We start from the raw sequence: 18,455 nt of genomic DNA on the forward strand, positions 1-18,455 counted from the left end.
GTGGTCATTAATAGTTGTATTCTGCCTAAATCTTGGTCTCTATCCATACTGCTATAATAAACCTTTGCTTATTTTTAGGACATGCGATGATTGTAGGATCAAAGTACTATGTAACGTTTGACAAAAAGTACTACGAGTTCCGTGGAAAATGTACCTATTTGCTAGCATCCGATTTCGTCGATAAGAACTTTACAGTTCTTGTATCTTATGATAACGTAGGAAAAAGTAATGAGTTGATTTTACTAGTAGGAAAAGAAGTGGTTAGAATCAATATGTCGACCCAAGTAAGTATATCCAAAACATTAATTTTTTTAAAATAAATAAAATATATTTTATATTTTATTTTATATTTTTATTTTATAATTATATTTTATTTATTTTGTCATTCCCCGTTAGAGGACAGTCTAACCACAATATACTGCAGATATTTTAATAGATGCAGTTCTTCTTCGTCTCGAGTTGATTCAATTCAGTCTACTTGCAATAGCCTCTTTGATAAAGGATAAAGATCCAGAAACACCGTGTCAGAGGATGGCAAGAGACTCGAATTGAATCAAAACGAAAACGATTATTTTCTTTTTCTTTTTCATGCTTTACTCGGTTTAGAGTACAAAATGACCAAGTGTTCTTAAAGTATTCTGAGACGCATTGTTGGAGAAGCTCCTCCTAGCGGCGCCGCTTGATACTATAGTATCTCGGTTAACAGAATCCTGACTCGTGGTCGAAATTATTTTATTTATTTTGTCATTCCCCGTTAGAGGACAGTCTAACCACAATATACTGCAGATATTTTAATAGATGCAGTTCTTCTTCGTCTCGAGTTGATTCAATTCAGTCTACTTGCAATAGCCTCTTTGATAAAGGATAAAGATCCAGAAACACCGTGTCAGAGGATGGCAAGAGACTCGAATTGAATCAAAACGAAAACGATTATTTTCTTTTTCTATTAATTTTTTTCTTTTTCACTGAAATTCATGAGTTGGGCTTCGAATTGCTCTTTTATCCAGCTTATTCTCCTGATTTGGCCACCTCTGAATATTGTGTGTTGCCAAATCCGAAGAGATGGCTCGTAAATAAAAATTTCAGCTCGAATGAAGATAATTTACGAAACAAGCACCTATTTTGTAGATATTTAATTTTATAAATTTAGTAAACTTACAACCCCTTACAATCTTATGTAAAGTACCCCGCACAAACCTTATGGAAATTAGATGCCAGTGGATTTAGTTCATACTTTGGGAAAATAATCTTTGAAGCATCCTGATAAAAAGTTCTCATCGGCACATCTCGATCGTATGGAGGATTTTCAAGATATAGAGGCACAAACTCTGAAAATTATCAGATTTAGCGGGTATTCTAATTCCTTGAATTACTGGTTATCTGGCAACATGTAGAGGTTTGGATTAAATAAAAGTACTAGTAGTCTAGGATTTTTTCCTGGCTATCCAATGGCGACCTTAACTTTGACCTTGACCTTCAGCGGACGTCATCTTCTAGAGTTTCGAGGGTTTTCAGCATTAAATTGATATACATAGATTACTCATGGGTTTTTGGGATCGCTAAACACGAATATGCCATCAGAATTGACCTCCGGAGCACGTGGTGGCCAGGGACATTGCAAGGGACGTCATCTTCTAGAGTTTCTATGGTTTTCGGCATTTAATTGATGCAAATGAATTACTGGAGAGTTTTTTGAGGTCGCTAAACACGAATATGCCACCAGAACCACTCGTGGAGCACCTGGTTTCCAAGGTAAATGAAAGAGCTCCTGGAGTTTCGAGGGTATTCGGTACTACATTAATGCAAACGGATTACTCATAGGTTTTTGGAGTTTCTGAACACGAATACCCCATCAGAACAGACATCGGAGTACCTCGTTCCTAAGGCAAGTCATGCTTTGGAGATTCGAGAGCTTTCGTTACTAAATTAATGCAAACTGATTACTTACAGGTTTTTGGGGCTGCTGAATGTGAATACGTCATCAGATCCAACCCACGGAGCACCTGGTGGTGCCAAAGGCAGGTCTTCTTCTAGAGTTTCGACAGGTTTCGACATTAAATTGATGCAGATGGGTATTACTCATGGGTTTTTGGGGCTGCTGAACACAAACACGCCATAAGAACAGATACCGGCGTACCTGGTGCCTACGACACATCATCTTCTGGGGTATGCAAGCGGATTACTGTTGTGTTTTTGGGGTTGCTGAACACGAATATAACTTAGATAAAACCCTCTGGAGTATCTAGTGACCACAATGAAGAACACTATCAAAATAGAATATAGTAAATCGATCTTAAAATAAATGAAGGAAAAACATTGTCAGATATAAATTGAATTCATATTTATAATTAATTAAAACAATTGAATAGCACAACATAGTTATTTTAATAAAAATATACAAATAGCAAAAAAACTTTTCACCAATTTGTACGCTTTCTTTGAACAGCAACTCAGAAAACCTCTGTGTACTCGGTGTGTACCAATCCGTTTGCATCAATTTAGTACCGAAAGCTCTCGAAACTCCAGAAGATAGAAACGTGCCTTAGGCGATAGGTGCTCCGGTGTCTGTTCCGATGGCGTATTGGTGTTCAGCAACTCGAAAAAGCCATGAGTAATCCATTCGTATCAATTAATGCCGAAAACTCTCGAAACTCGAACAGATAAATAACCTTAGGCACCAGGTGCTCCGTGGGTCGGATCTAATGGCGTATTAGCGTTCAGCGACCCCAAAGATCCATGAGTAATCCGTTTTTATCAATTTAATGCCGAAAACACTCGAAACTCCATAAGATGACGTACCGTTAAACACAATGTGATTCGTGGCTCGGATCTGATAGTGTATGCATGTTCAGCAACCCCAAAAACCTAAGAGTAATCCATTTGATTCCTCCATTTGATTGCTCCATTTGATTCCTCCGAACCTCCAGAAGATAACCTGTCTTAGACACCAGGTGCTCCTGTGTCTGTGCTGATCACGTATTCGTGTTCAGCAACCCCAAAAACCTATAATTAATCCGTTGGCAATAATGTAGTACCGAAGACCCTCGAAACTCCAGGAGCCCCTTTCATTGACCTTGGAAACCAGGTGCTCCGGGAGTCGGTTCTGGTGGCATATTCGTGTTTAGCGACCTCAAAAAACCCTCCAGTAATTCATTTTCAACAATTAAATGCCGAAAACCATCGAAACTCTAGAACGTGCTCTAGAACACCACGTGCTCCGGTGTTCAATTATGATGGCATATTCGTGTTTAGCAATCACAAAAACCCATGAGTAATCTGTTTATATCAATTTAATGCCGAGAACCCTCGAAACTCTAGAATATGACGTCAGTTGAAGGTCAAGGTCAAAGTAAAGGTAGCCATTGGATAGCCAGGAAAAAATCCTAGACTACTATGTATTAGACGAAAGACGAAGTAGTTTTTAATCCTAATAGTAAATTAATAATATTGAAAATATTAAAAATATTACTAAAAGATTTTTAAATTGAAAACTTATTGGTACACTTTCCTGGTGACACCTCCAAGACTTCTACAATTTGCAAGTCAAATGGATGCTGCAGTGAAGACGAGAGGGAAGGAATTCTACACTATGCAATTCACATCCCCCGTCTGCAGCTGGTAAAGTTCCAACGGAAAAATGCACCTAGTTACTCTACGGAGTAATATGACTATAAAATAAAAATGTATACCATTTTTATTCAGTTGCAATGCAAAGGCAAAACAATCTTACTTTTCAATTAGAATACGGAGTGCAGTCCAGGCCCTTGAATCGCGATTTTCGGCTCTTATTGGAGCCTTCATCGGAAGGAACGTAGGCACTGTTCTCCATATTTTTCTGTAGGACTATGTATTACTTTTCTTTGATCCAAACTTTTACATGTTACCAGATAACCAGTAACTCACGGAATTAGAATATTGGAACACCCAGTACTTATATCTTACAATTTTCTGAGTTTGTGCCTCTATATCTTGAAAACCCTCCGTACGATCGAGTTGTGCCCATGAGAACTTTTAATCACTATGCTTCAAAGTGTATTTTCCCAAAGTATTAACTAAATCCACTGGGACCTAATTTCCATAAGGTTTGTGCGGAGTACTTTATAAAAGATAATAGATTGAATGACATGCTAAATGAGACATGTTAAATCTTTATTTTCTATCGACACCCTATTTAAACTAAACTACTACGTAAATAGAAAAACATTCTCCTAACCGTAAGCAGTATACAGTGTCACATCAAAGAAAATCCAACAATTCACCAACACTAACTTCAACTTCTCCAATCAAAAAGTTATAGTCCTTTTGTTCCCATAAAGTGTAAACAACTTGAGTGTAGACTTCGGTAACTTTATTGGTTAATAGGATATAAAATAGGATTATCTTTAACAAAGTAGTCACTTACAATACGAAGCTGAAGCAAATCTGCAGTTATGGAATTGAAGGCTCGATGTATGTTTCTAATTGGAAATTACTAAATATTATTCAAAGGAATGGAAAGTAAAATGACAAAATAATGCATATAGGGTGACCGGACAAAAACGAACCAGAGGCATTATCAGGAAATACGACGTTTTTAAAAAAATCACGAGGAAAATAAAATTCCTGTATACCTATAACCATAAATCACAAAAATACTAGATCCTTTGTAGAAGATATATTCAAAAGTCCCTCGATAAGGGTTACATTACATCACAGAACGTTTTCGGATGAAAAATCCATCATCAGTGTTCAAAAAGGCAATAGTGTGCATGCCTGAGCCACCAAAATGTTTTGGGTAAAAACCCTTTAATGTTGAAAAATATTATTATATATATACTACATATTTTTAATAATATTTTGTGATGTTGCAAATATTTCTGGATATTACCCAGGGCAACACAGGACTCTTCCCACGTAGTTAGAATATAAGGAGGATTGAAACCTCACATATTGGAGTTGAAAGGCAACTCCAATATGTGACAACATGTGCAACAAAGAGTTGCCTTTCAACTCCAATATGTGAGGTTTCAATCCTCCTTACATTCCAACGACGTGGGAAGAGTCCTGTTTTGCCCTGGGTAAGATCCAGGAATATTTGCAACATTACAAAATATTATTAAAAATATGTAGTATGTAATAATATTTTTCAACATTTAAAGGGTTTTTACCCAAAACATTTTGGTAGTTCAGGCATGCACACTATTGGCTTTTTTAACACTGATGACGGATTTTTTAATCCGAAAACGTTCTGTGATGTAATGTAACCCTTATCGAGGGACTTTTGAATATACCTTTTACAAAGAATCTACTATTTTTGTTTTTAAAAAACCCAGTAACAGGTAAATTTTTTATTCAAGCAAGACACAATTTTTCGGTGTTTTCGATTATTTATTTTTTCCACTAAGCCAGAGTACGAAGTAACCCAACTTTTTAAATGGCAATAGGGATCAAAGAAGACATCGTTTTAAAGCCTTTGCAATTCTCTATCATCATCATCATCATTAGGGCTTCTCATTACGGATGGAATGTTTGCCGCTCTTACTTAGAGCTCTCTGATTAGCTTATTGTGATGAATCATTCGGTATTATTTTTCTTCCACTGATTTCGATATGTGCAGATTTTCCTCCAGTTTCTCACTTTCAAAATTTTGATGTCCCTCAGGGACTTCCCCTTGGTCTTTCAGTTTCTGGCTTCCATCTAGTGATCTTCTTAATCAGTAGGACGTTTTTCCTTCCCTCTATGTGTCCTAGCCATCTCAGTCTCTACGCTTTAATAACTCGTATTATATCTTCTCCCTTCATTATTTGTCTTAGTTCGTGGTTCATTCTCATTTCTCCGTCTCCCATTCTTATAGGGCCCGCAATTCTTCTTAATATTTTGCTTTCGAATATTCTTAATTCTCATTCATCTTTATCTGTGAGGCACATTGTCTCAGCTGCATATATGTAACTACCAGTCTGATTGTAACAACAGTATATTTTCAGTTGTGTATTTCTGAATAAGTTCTTGTCCTTCATTAGCCTATGGTTTCTCTAGTGTGTTTTATTGCCTGCTAATATTCGCTCCGTTACTTCTTCACTTCTCTTATTTTTGCCATTTACAATTACCGCCAAATATTTAATTGGTTGAACTCTTTCAAAAGTGTAGTTTTCTATCTTGATTTCTCTCATCTTGTTATCTTCTGTTCTAGATTTCTCTCATCTTGTTGTCTTCTGTTCTAGAGCAGAGTAGATATTTTGTTTTTCCTTCGTTAATTTATGGACCTCTTGTCGGTGCTTCATTTGCTGGTGTTGTTACTACTTCTTTTAATATTTCCTTGCCTCTTTCCATAAGAACTATGTCATCTGCATATGCTACTATTTGTGTTGAGGAATGTGCTATAGTTCTTTTAATTCCGCTGGCCTTGACTGTTCCTTCTAATGCTATGTTGAATAGTGTGGTTGACAGGTAATCGCCTTGTCGCTCTCCTGTTTCTATTGCAATTGATGTTGTGCTACCTTGTTCTATTATTACTTTATCTCGAGATCCATCCATAATCAATTTTGTTAATCTGATTAGCTTTGCCGGTATATCTTGATTTTTCCTTTCAATAAATAGTTCTTCCAATATAGTCAAAAGCTTGTCTGAAGTCTACGAAGATGGGGTGAAGATCTATATTGTGTTTGTGGCATTTCTCGATTGCTTGTGTAATTATGTGGATTGCATCTGTAGTGGATCTGCATTTTCTGAATCCTTGCTGGTAGTCCCCAATTCTCTATACATTGGTCTAAATTTTTAAATTAGTTTCAATCCTTTATTTTATTTATTGAAAAAAAAAATTAAACTTTAAATTGTATCTACCTGCTTAATTAGTTCATTTATCACGTCAATGGTTCAAATTTTAATTTGTTTGTTTGGCCAGCTTTTGTTTTATTTCACATTTGTCGCACTAAGTAAATTATATGATATAAGGACATAAGGAACAAAAAATTAAGCGATTATCCAAAGACGAAGAAGACCAAATTCCACCCATACAAAATACTCTTATGGCAGAAACTTAATTAGGATGATTAAAAGCAGTGACCGATCCACAGTTGCGCTTTATTATTTTTTCTCTGATACGTTCCGCAAAATCGTCAAAATTATTGGTCTGATTAAAATCATAGAATTTTCCACAGGTTTTTGTTAAACGGCACGTGAAAATTCTAGTTTCCTAATAATGGATAAATAATCTCGGATACACTGGCATGTAGATTTCCAGAAGGGTCAAAACTGTTTCATGTTGGAAAAATTATTTATTTATAAAAAGGTAGAAAAAGCGGCAACACAAAATTCTACTTATAGTGGATGATGAGTATAAGATATTTTGAAAAGCTGCTGACGTTTGTAATTTCAAAAATCCAGCTGAAAATATTAACAATAAAATTATTATACGAAAAATTTTTCGCTTGAGCCTAGATGAAATCTTACTTGTCTTATAAATTTAATATTTTAATTGTATTATTATATAACTCCTAATATAATTTGTATTTTTTTTAAATTAACGTGTCTCAGCAACGCAGGCCATTGATACGGTTACAAAAGTAAGGTTTACAGTATGTTTAAATTACAAGAATTAAGAAAATAAAGAATTTAAATTAAGAAATTACAATATCAGCAAAATGATAAAAACAACATTTATATGGCGTAGTATAACCGAGAGTCTTTGAGAAACATTATCACATTATTAAAGTTACTATTATAATTAAGAGTGGCGGTTTGGTCTTCATCCAGTTTATGTTGTCTTCGGGTGTTCGTGTATAGCTGGCACTCAACTAGTATGTGTTTGACGGTGACACGAGTGTTGCAGGTGTGACACGAATGTTGCAGGTGTGACACCAAGGAGGATATCCCTGGCTCATCAGGTAACAATGTGTAAAACGGCAATGTCCAATTCTTAGTTTTGTCATGAAAACTTTGTTCCTTCTACAAGGTGCTGGTATTTTTAAGGTAAGTATTCTGGGTTGAATACTATGGAGTTTTGAGTTTGTTCTATTTCAGAGGTTTTGCCAGACTCTCAAGCACATTTGGTTTACTGTATGTTGTAAATCTACACCAAGTTGTATAGTCTCCATTGGAATGTCAGAACGGGATGCCTATTTGGCCGCTTGATCAGCGTTTTCGTTTCCTGTAATACCCACGATGGAGTCGTGCGATGGAGTCCAAATAATGCTAACCGATACGTTCTTATCTAACAATAGGTGGCATGTATTGTGGATATTTTGAATTAGTGGGTTTTGGGAGTAAAAGTCCTTGATGGATAGTATGGAAGATAGCGAATCATTGCAGATTGCAAGGTTTTTGTTTTTGTTGGTTGGACAACTAAGTGCTTTCATGACAGCATATAGTTCGGCTGTGAAGATGCTACAGTAATATGGAAGACGGTAGCTATAACTTCGTTGGTGGTAGTCACAGACGAACCAACTTGATCTTCGAGTTTAGAAGCATCTGTGTAGATGATTGAGTCATACGTTTGGTGTGGATGAGTTCAAGGAAGGATGACTTTAGGGCGGAACTAGGGGTTTCTTTTTTGTTACAATGTTTTGATAGACTGGTGTTTATACTGGGCAATGTTATTGTCCATGGTGGAATGTTAGAATATGAGATTGGAGTAGTAGTTCGTAAGTCTATATTACCTACTAGTTTTTCAAGAATTTGAGAAGCTGGTATTACTGTTCTCTGTTTGTTTACTATCGTTGGTTTGGTAGAGTTGATTAATCCATTGGCTGGATTATTTGGATTAGCTGATGCTTTGACAAAGTATGACAAAAGAAGTCGCTGACGCAGAATATGAGTAGGTGGTTCGTTAGCTTCGATTTGAATACTTTAAATGGGACTAGATCTAAACGCACCAAGACATATTCGAAGAGCGGTGTTTTGGATGATATTGAGGCAATTTAGTTGTGAATTGGGAGCTGACATGTATAATATACTTCCATAGTTTGAACGAATTAAAGATCGGTAAATTCTCAGCAACATATCTTCATCTGTTCCCCACTGATGATGCGCTAGTGATTTTAAGATATTTATTCTTTTAAGACAGGTACCTTTTAATTCTTGAATATGATATCTCCAAGATAACTTTTATCAAAGATTACACCTAAAATTTTTTGTTGATGAACTACTTGTAGTGGGGTGCCATTTAAGGTTAAATTAAGTAAGTTGAGATTATGTTTTTTACTAAAATGAACTATTTTAGATTTTTTTGATGAAAATTTAAATCCTGTTCCTTTTGACCAACTGTGGATATCATTTAAAGCAGTTTGAATTAAGGCGCAAGTGGATGATGTGGTTTTGCCAGATCATCTGCGTATATTGTATATTTGACTGGGGGTCGAATCAGTGTGCCAATATTATTTATACTCATCAAGAATAGAGTAGTACTTAGAACCGATCCTTGTGGTATACCATTTTCAGTAAGATGTATTGCCGAGAATTTTCCGTTGGTAGAGACTCTGAACGTTCTATTAGACAAAAAGTTCTCGAGAAAGTAATATACATTACCATATAATTTCATTTTTTGAAGTGTTTCTAGAACTACCGATTTCTGAACTATATCAAATGCGCTCTCTATGTCGAGAGATACAGCAATTAAATCTCTGTTGCTGGCGAAGGCATGTGCAATTTCATTTTGTAAGATAATTAGGTTGTCTAGTGTACAGCGATTTTTCCTAAATCCTGATTGGGCTTTGTCAAAAAACATTGCTTTTCAAGATACCAGATAAGTCGAAAATTTAGCATCTTTTCTAAGAGTTTGCACAGTGTGCATGTCAAAGAGATTGGTCTGAAACAGTTTACTGTGTTATACAGTGAGTCAGATTTCTTGATTGGAATAACAAGCAATTGTTGCCAAAGAGAAGGAAATTCTTGGCTTGTCCATAATGTTATATAGCTCAAGTAGTTTCGATTGTGTACTTGGATGTAGATTTTTAAGGAAAATTGAGGGGATCATGTCGGGTCCTGCTGCCGAATTTTTTAAAGTGGAAATGGAAAATTCGAGTTCTGACAAAGAAAAATGAAGATTTATACACTCTACATGACTGGAATTTGTTGCGTAAGTTTTTGTGGATGTTTGTTGTTCTAAGGATATATTTTTACCTTTCGTTTTGTTGCTAAAATATTCAGCAATTATTTCTGAAATTTCCTGGTCATCGGTAATAACTTTATTTTCTTGGATGAGTGCAGGAATTTTATATGATATGTTGTGTCCTTTCATTTGTCTGATTTTATTCCACACTTGAGAGGGGTTTGTGTTAATAGAGCTAACGTATTTTTTCCACGAATCCTTCTTGCTTTCCTTGAGGGTACGTTTCGATAAGGCTCTCATTTTTTTGAAATGTATAAGATCTGTTTCATTGCGTGTTCGTCGATATTTATTTAAAGCTTTTTTACATTCTCTTACAGCAGTTTGGCATGTATTATTCCACCATGGAACAGCTATTTTTCTTGTGAAATTTGTATTGTATGTGCCAATGCATTGTTCAGCTGAAGAGAGTGAACAATTAGTAAAAACATCTACGTTTTTGTTTACATCATATTCAAACAAGATCTGATCGGTTTTTCCCTAACAGTTTCGCTAAAAATATTCCAGTTCGCTTTTGAAATTTTCCATTTAATCTTAGTTTGAATGGGTTGAGAAGTATTATTAGAGATGATGATTGGGTAGTGGTTACTATTGTATAGGTCTTCCAATGTGTACCAGGAGAGGAGAGGAGCAAAACCAGGGTCACAAATACTTAGATCAATAGATGATGTGCTGCCAGATTGGACATGAAAATATGTGCTGCTACCTGTATTTAGAACATTTATATTTAAATCATTTATCACCTTTGCAATTAGTTTGCCATGCGCAGATGTATATTTGGACCCCCACATAGGACTATGGGAGTTAAAGTCACCAACTAGAATAAATGGACTTGGAAGCTGATTAATTAAATTTTTGATTTCAGTTGGAGATAGTTTGTAATTTGGAGGGATGTATAAGTTGAATATTACGATTTTTTGTGGACACCAAGCGGTTATTGCTGTAACTTCGAGATCGGTGTCTAGATGGAATTGTTGATGGTATACATCAGAGGAAACGAAGATTGATGTACCGCCACTTGATCGTAGGTGCGAAGTTCTGATAAAATGGTAGCCAATGTAGTTTTTTAGAAAAGGTGTATGAGAATGGGTAAAATTTGTTTCTTGGAGACAGAAAAACTGGGGAGAATTCAGAGGTGAGATGTTGAAGGTGTTCTAAGCGTGGATAAAATCCATCGCAGTTCCACTGGATTGGGGTGAAGCATAAAGTAAAGTGAAAGATATTATTTACGTTTGTGACTGTTGGGAGGTAAGAGAAGTATCGGAGAATGACTCGTCATCACTATGATCTGTTTGTAAAAGACACGGTATTGTTGATGTATCATTATTTTCTGCAGATTTATCATTGCATTGTTGTTTGATTTTTTTTATTAATCGTGTGAGTCTGTTTTTTATTGTTCTTTCAGAAAGGTGTGTATACATAGAATCTAAATTGGTAAGAAGTGTGTGGACGTCGTTTGTAAACTATAGGGCTTCATAGTAGGGGTCACTGCTACCTTTACTATTTTATAAAAACGCAAAAAGTTCGTTTAGAGAGAGGATATTTTGTGGATTTTTGTTGTAGTATTCAGTTATGTCCAGTCTAGTGATATCGGTGATAATAGTATCATCCGTTTTTCGCATCTTCTTCTTGGATTTCTTATTACTTTTTAATTCATTGGGAATATCAGGAGGTTGCATTTCGGAGGTATCAGCTAAGGGAAATGTAGGAAGACTAGATTCGTCATTAAGTGAGTCCGAATGAGGTCTTTTTAAGCCTGTTGCTGGAATTTGAGATGACTGGTCGCTTTTATTCATGCTCGTGCTAGGTTCAATGTTAATGGGTGGGGCTTGGGTCTCTGTCTGTGTAGGAATGATGGAAGATGAAGGAGGTCTTTTTTGGACTGTTGCTTGAATTTGAGATGACTGGTCGCTTTCATTTATGTTTGTGCTAGGTTCAATGTTAGAAGTTGGGGCTTGGGTCTCTGACTGTGCAGGAATACTGGAAGATGGTGGATTGTTGCAATTATTTGCAACGTGTCCGGTTTGCTTGCACAGGAAACATTCCATTCTATCTGTAGAAAGGAATATTCTATGTTCGGTGCCATCGTATGGAATAAGTAATGATGTCTGTATTTCCTAGTTTTCAAAAGGGGAATTTATACAAACTTGGCGCCTGAAACTTAATACGTGGCTGTATTCATTTCCAGGGATACCTGCTTTGAGAAACGATATGGGGGATGCTAGGTGTAAACCAAGACTTTTTATAGCGTTTTCAGCAAGTTCATGAGGAATAACAGGTGGAATATTCGAAATTAAAATTCTTTTCGTTGGAGATATAAGCCTTCGAATGTTGAGAGACAATGTGTTGATTTGAATTAATGGTGAGAATTTATCAATTTTTCAACTAGTTCGGCGTAAGATAAGTAAATACATACCCTATTATTAGATATTCTAGATGCGAAGCAAATATTCTTGGCTCCAATGATATTACCAATTGCGTGAACGTAGTCATATATTTTTAAACTGTTCTCGGCATGAAGAACTACTGCCTGATTTTTTTTTGGAAACGATGGCCTCGGGACGGCTTTTAATACAGCAGTGTACGATAAGTTATTGTTGGTGGTTGAGTTGGTGTTGTTTGCAGTTTGGTTTGTTGACATTGTTGGTTTTGAGCTGTCCTCGTAGTCAAAGACAGCTTCATCAGTTTGGTTTGCCATAATTATTGAAAGTCAGGAGATTGCACCTTTTTATTCAACTTATTATGGACCATACCGGTGAAAGTTGCGAAAGTACACGTAGATACACTCTACACTTGTATACATTACACTTTGTTTTTGTCCGGAACTAGTTTAAAAACGTAAAATAAGTTTAAAAACTATTTATAAACACGGTAATTTACGAGAACAGCAAAAACGATGTTCCTCGCTCAGGTACTCGTGTCGAACCAAATCGGATATTCATAATTTTATTGTTACTCTTATTATTGATTAAAAAAAGTAGAATAAATATTCTTGATAATCTTATTTTCTAAAATTTTGCTTTTCCTTTAAATTTTCTACTATTATTAAATATTTACATTACCTTCAAAATATAACGTATTGCGATACGTTTTGGGTTTGTTGTGTATATAATCCTTATTACCACATAGGCTTGTTAGATCAACTTAACTATAAACAATTATTTTTAACTACAAAAATATATCGAATTTCACTAAATTTATTATTATAACAAAAGTTCAATTATTATTAGTTTTCCATAATTCCATCCATCAAAATTTTTGATTACTTTATTATTTGTAAATATAATGTAGGGGTTAAAGTTAAAATCGTATAGTTTTTGATATCAGCAAATATAGGAACTTCCGACTACTAAAGTTGATTAGTTATTACCTTGGGACACTTGTGAAGGAACTACTTGGCTAGAATAAAAATGTACAGAAATAAAGAATTAGAAAATAGGCGTGCTTCTTTTAATAAAGTGAAAGACTTTTCATATTTCAATAAAAAACAAAGTACCCTCTCGTAAATCATCATCATCATCCAGCCTCAAAAGTCCACTGCTGAGCATAGGCCTCTTCCTCATGTTTCCAAACCCGTCTATCTTGCGTCGCACTCATCCAGTTTTTATTTCATCATCATCATCAATGGCGCTACAACTCTTCGTTGTCTTTGCCGCGTTTACTATTGCCTTCCATGTTTGTCGGTCCTATGCCACTAATTCCCATTGTAGCACTCCAATTTTCTATAGATCTTCTTTGACTGCATCTTTCCACCTTTTTATAGGCCGCCCTACAGACCTTCTTCCATCTGGCCTTTCCCAGAACACATTGTTTATAAGGCGATTGTCGTTACTGCGTATCACATCCCCTGCCTATCTGAGTCTACTAGCCTTTATATATCTGACTAGATTTTTATTCCGAATATAGACTCTAACTTGCTATTTTATCTGCGCCTCCATTCGTTTGTCACGCTCGCTGTCTCTGCAAGGTCCATATATCATTCGAAGGATTTTACGTTCCCACACCAGCAATTTATTTACTTCTCTTTTTGTAGCGTCCATATTTTGCTTCCATACGCGACTGCTAGTCGTATTATGGTCTTATATATCTCGATTTTTGCACCTTTGAAAGAAGTTTTGAGTTTATTAGATGTTTAATTGCAAAGAAAGATCTGTTTCCTGCCATTATTCGCGTTTCAACTTCTCGCTCTAATTTGTTGTCATTTGTGATTGTTGCTCCTAGATATTTAAATTCTATAACCACTTCGAAGTTATGATCGTTTATAGTAATATTTTGCTTTACTCGCCGTCGTTCTTGTTTTGAGACGACCATGTATTTTGTTTTGTCTTCATTTCTTTTTAGACCGATGTTTAATGCAGCTTCTTCAACGCTCGAGAAAATATCCTTAATTTCTAATGTTGATTTTGCTACTGCGTCTACGTCATAAGCAAAGGCGAGTATGATTTTTGCTCCTCGAGCAGTTATGTCTGGTTTGGTTTTTGGATAAATTTTTCGCATGACATATTCTAAGGCCAGGTTAAACAACAATGGGACAACGGATCTCCTTGTCTCAGTCTAGAATTTACGCAGAAAGCATTTGATATTTTCCCCCTATTCGAACTAGTGCAAAGGAGTTACTTACACACATTTGTGTTACCGCAGCTAGTTTCTTGGGTACGCCGAGCTCGATCATTGCCTTCCATAATGTTGCACGATTAATTGAATCATAAGCCTGTTTAAAGTCTATAAAGATCTGATGAACGTCCTGATTATATTCCCAATACTTTTCAAGCATTTGTCTTATTGTAAATATTTGATCAATAGTCGACCTGCCAGGCCTGAAACCACACCGGTAGTCACCAACTATTTCTTCGGCGTAGGGTACTAATATTTTTAATAATATCAAAGCCAATATTTTATACGTAGTGTTGATTAGTGAGATTCCTCTGTAATTCATGCATGATTCCTTTTTTCCTTTCTGTAGTTTTTTCCTTTTTTTCTTTCTCCCGTTTTTATTTAGCTTTCTTAAATCGTCATTCCATCTTGTAGGTGGCCGACCGACGCTTTTCTTGTCTTCCCTTGGTCTCCACTCCAATAGCCTCTTTGTCCATCGCTCATTTTTAATTTTGACTGTGTCAATGACGTCAATTGCTTGGTTCTTCTCCTGATCTCTTCGTTTTTTATTCTCTCTCGCAGAGGTATTCTTAACATGAATCATTCCATTCTTCTCTGTGTGCCTCTTAGTTTGATAGCCGAGACTTTTGTTAAGGTATATGTCGTTTCCGCTCCCTATGCTAAGACTGGTAGAACGCATTGATCAAATATCTTTCTTTTGAGGTATGTGGGCAGCTCACTTTTAAAAACTTCTCTGTTTTCCATATGCTGCCCACCCAAGACCGATTCTTCTCTTCAGTTCATGGGTTTGATTATCCCTGCCAACCATAATTTCATTTCCCAGGTATTCATATCTATCTACGAGTTCTTTTCTTTCCCACCAATACTGATGTTCTGGTTGGGTACCAAATTTGTCATTATTTTTGTTTTTAGAGATGTTTATATTTAAACCTACATTTTCTGTAGCCACAACGAGTTACTGCACCATCTTACTTGTCATTCCTAGATCCTCAACTATTATGACTAGAACATCGGCGAAACGTAAGTTGTTTAGATACTCTTCACCTATTTTTATTACCGCTGTCATCGAATCCTCTATATACCAACGAACAATTAATTTATAACACCAAAGATCAAATACAAAAATGGAAAAAATGTATTCAAGAGCTGCTCTGGATGAAAGAATGGACTAAAATACTCAAATTGATAGAAAATGATGAAATACCAGAAAAATGGTTAGAATCTATTTATTTTTATTCCTTTACCAAAACATGCTCCAGACGATATGTGCAGATTTCAGATTAGTAAATCTTATGAGACAAGTATCTAAAATTCACAGCAGATGATATAAAAAATGTGAAGAAGAATTGGGATAGGATCAACTTAGATTCAGATCTGGAAGGGAGAAGAAAAATAGCCATGATGATTGCCAACCTTCGTCGCGGAAATGGCACTTAAAGAAGAAGAATATATGAAAAGAGGGATTGGAAGGAAAACATTGTCCCGAGTGCCTAATATTAGAAACTGGATAGAACAAGGCTCTGAATAAATAATGCCTACAGCTGAAAATAGAGAAATATTTGCCACCACCACCGCTAATATCCAGTGATGAAGACGATACTTTTTAGATATTCCTCAAATCTAAAATATTACGTCTCCTTATACTCTTTCTTATTATACAGAAAGAATTCTCCAAAGAATTCACTTTGAAACAATGTAAAAAAAATATCCATAATTTTTATTTTCAACTATCCTGTATAGAATGGTTGTAAAGCGGCGTTTAGACACAGCGATAAATCAAACAATTTATCGATATCAATCGAGTTGTTGCAATTTATCGTTGTATGTAAACGGTACATCGCAGCGATTTATCGGAATTAGAGTTGGATTGCATCGATTTCATAGATTGCACCCACTTATTGTAACGATCGAGTTGTTTCAATTTATCGTCGTGTGTAAACGGTACATTGCAGCGATTTATCGGAATTGAAGTTGGATTGCATGTATTTCATCAATTTCGGAGAATCTTACCGAATTAGAATTTATTTACCTATAAAATTAAACGGATACCATTAAGCTTATAATTTGATACTTTGCTAATTAATCAACAATTTATAATACTTTTATCAACTATAAGAATTATATGTACAGGGTGATTGATTAGTGGGGTAAAGCTCCGTAGATCCGTTATAGTAATAGATAGCAATAAAATTTAATAACAAAAATTGTAGCCAACTTTGAGATTCACAGTTCAAAATTAATTAGAATGTTACAGGGTGTTCGATAACATAGTGGCAGATCAAACTTACGTTGTTTTTTAATGGAACACCCTATATTTTATTTTATACTCGAAATCATCTTAACTTCTCCATTACAAAAATATAAAGGTTTGTCATGTTATACATGGTACTTACAAAATTATAACCAATTTTATATGAAAATCGTAACAAGTTCAACTCACTGTATAAATAAAAATAAGCACAAAAGCAATGGATTATTGATACCATATTTTTTTATTTATTGTCAAAATTTGAGATAAAGGATTAATATTGCTAATTTTCTTTATGTTGAATACAGGGTGAGTCAAAACGCAAGTACATTATTTTCTCAGTAATTTTAAATGGAACACACTGTATTTTATATCACTATCGTAAAGTATCATTACCGTACTTTAATTTTTATAAAACATTCCCTATGTCTAAATTTATTAGTTTTCGAGATATTTTAATTTTTCCGAGTAAATTATTAATTACGGGTCTAAAACTTTCCAAATTTTAAGTAAGCCATTAAAACTACTTTTGTGTGTAAGTGTAAGAAAAAAGGAAGAAAAATAATTTATTAGTTATAAATTTTGCAAAAAAAAAACAAACACAAAACAAACATTTTGTGAAAACAAATAAAAACTAATGTTGTATGTAAATGTACCAATGCAACAAATTAAGAACGAAAAATAATTTATCAGTAAAGAATTTTACAAAAAGACATGAACAGAAAACACATTTTTGAAAAAATTAGAATATTTTAAATATTTATGTAATTACAAAGTTGTTCAAAATGACCGCCTAACACATTTTATGCATGCCTAAAAACGGTCATTGAATGAGTTACTTACACTACGAAGCATTTGTAAATTAACACTTCGAAATACACTCTGTATTCTATTTTTCGTCTCATCTCTTGTTGTTGGAGGCATTTTATAATCTTCATTCTTAAAGTAACCCCAAAAAAATCAGTCCAGTTTATTAAATTCTGGTGATCTGGGTAGTCACGCTACTGGTCCATTGAAAAATGAAAATATCTCGAAAACTAATAAATTTAGACATAGGGAATGCTATATACAAATTAAAGTACGGTAATGGTACTTTTTAATAGTGATATAAAATACAGGGTACCCCATTTAAATTTTATTGAGAAAATAATGTACTTGAGTTTTGACCCACCCTGTATTAGATATAAAGAAAATTAGCAATATCAATTATTTTTAAGAATTTGGCAATCAAAAACTAAATAAACGATTGCCGTTGTGTTCATTTTTATTTATACAGTGAGTTGAACTTGTTATGATTTTCATAGTAAATTGGTTATAACTTTGTAAATACCCTGTATAACAAACCCAACCTTTATATTTTTGTGATGAAGAAGTTAACAGGATCTATTAGGATGACAACTCGTTATAATTTATCGAAGGGTGTAAAGTGTACACAATACTCCGCTCTTCAGTTTGTCGTGGTCAATCACATCGCGATAAATCTCAGCAACATACGGCAACGTGTAGACAGCG

The 18,455-nt window shown here is 34.9% G+C and overlaps 1 protein-coding gene across 1 annotated transcript in view; it reads left to right on the top strand.

Moving 5' to 3' along the window:
* LOC114337267 (uncharacterized) overlaps positions 1–18,455 on the top strand; it is a 721,645-nt gene that overhangs the window by 517,762 nt on the left and 185,428 nt on the right. Inside the window, exon 47 of the mRNA XM_050641250.1 lies at positions 79–284. Coding sequence (XP_050497207.1) covers positions 79–284 — 206 coding nt within the window. The remainder of the gene's footprint in view (positions 1–78; positions 285–18,455) is intronic.

The sequence above is a fragment of the Diabrotica virgifera genome, chromosome 10 (assembly GCF_917563875.1).
Source record: "Diabrotica virgifera virgifera chromosome 10, PGI_DIABVI_V3a".
Classification (NCBI taxonomy): Eukaryota; Metazoa; Arthropoda; class Insecta; order Coleoptera; family Chrysomelidae; genus Diabrotica; species Diabrotica virgifera.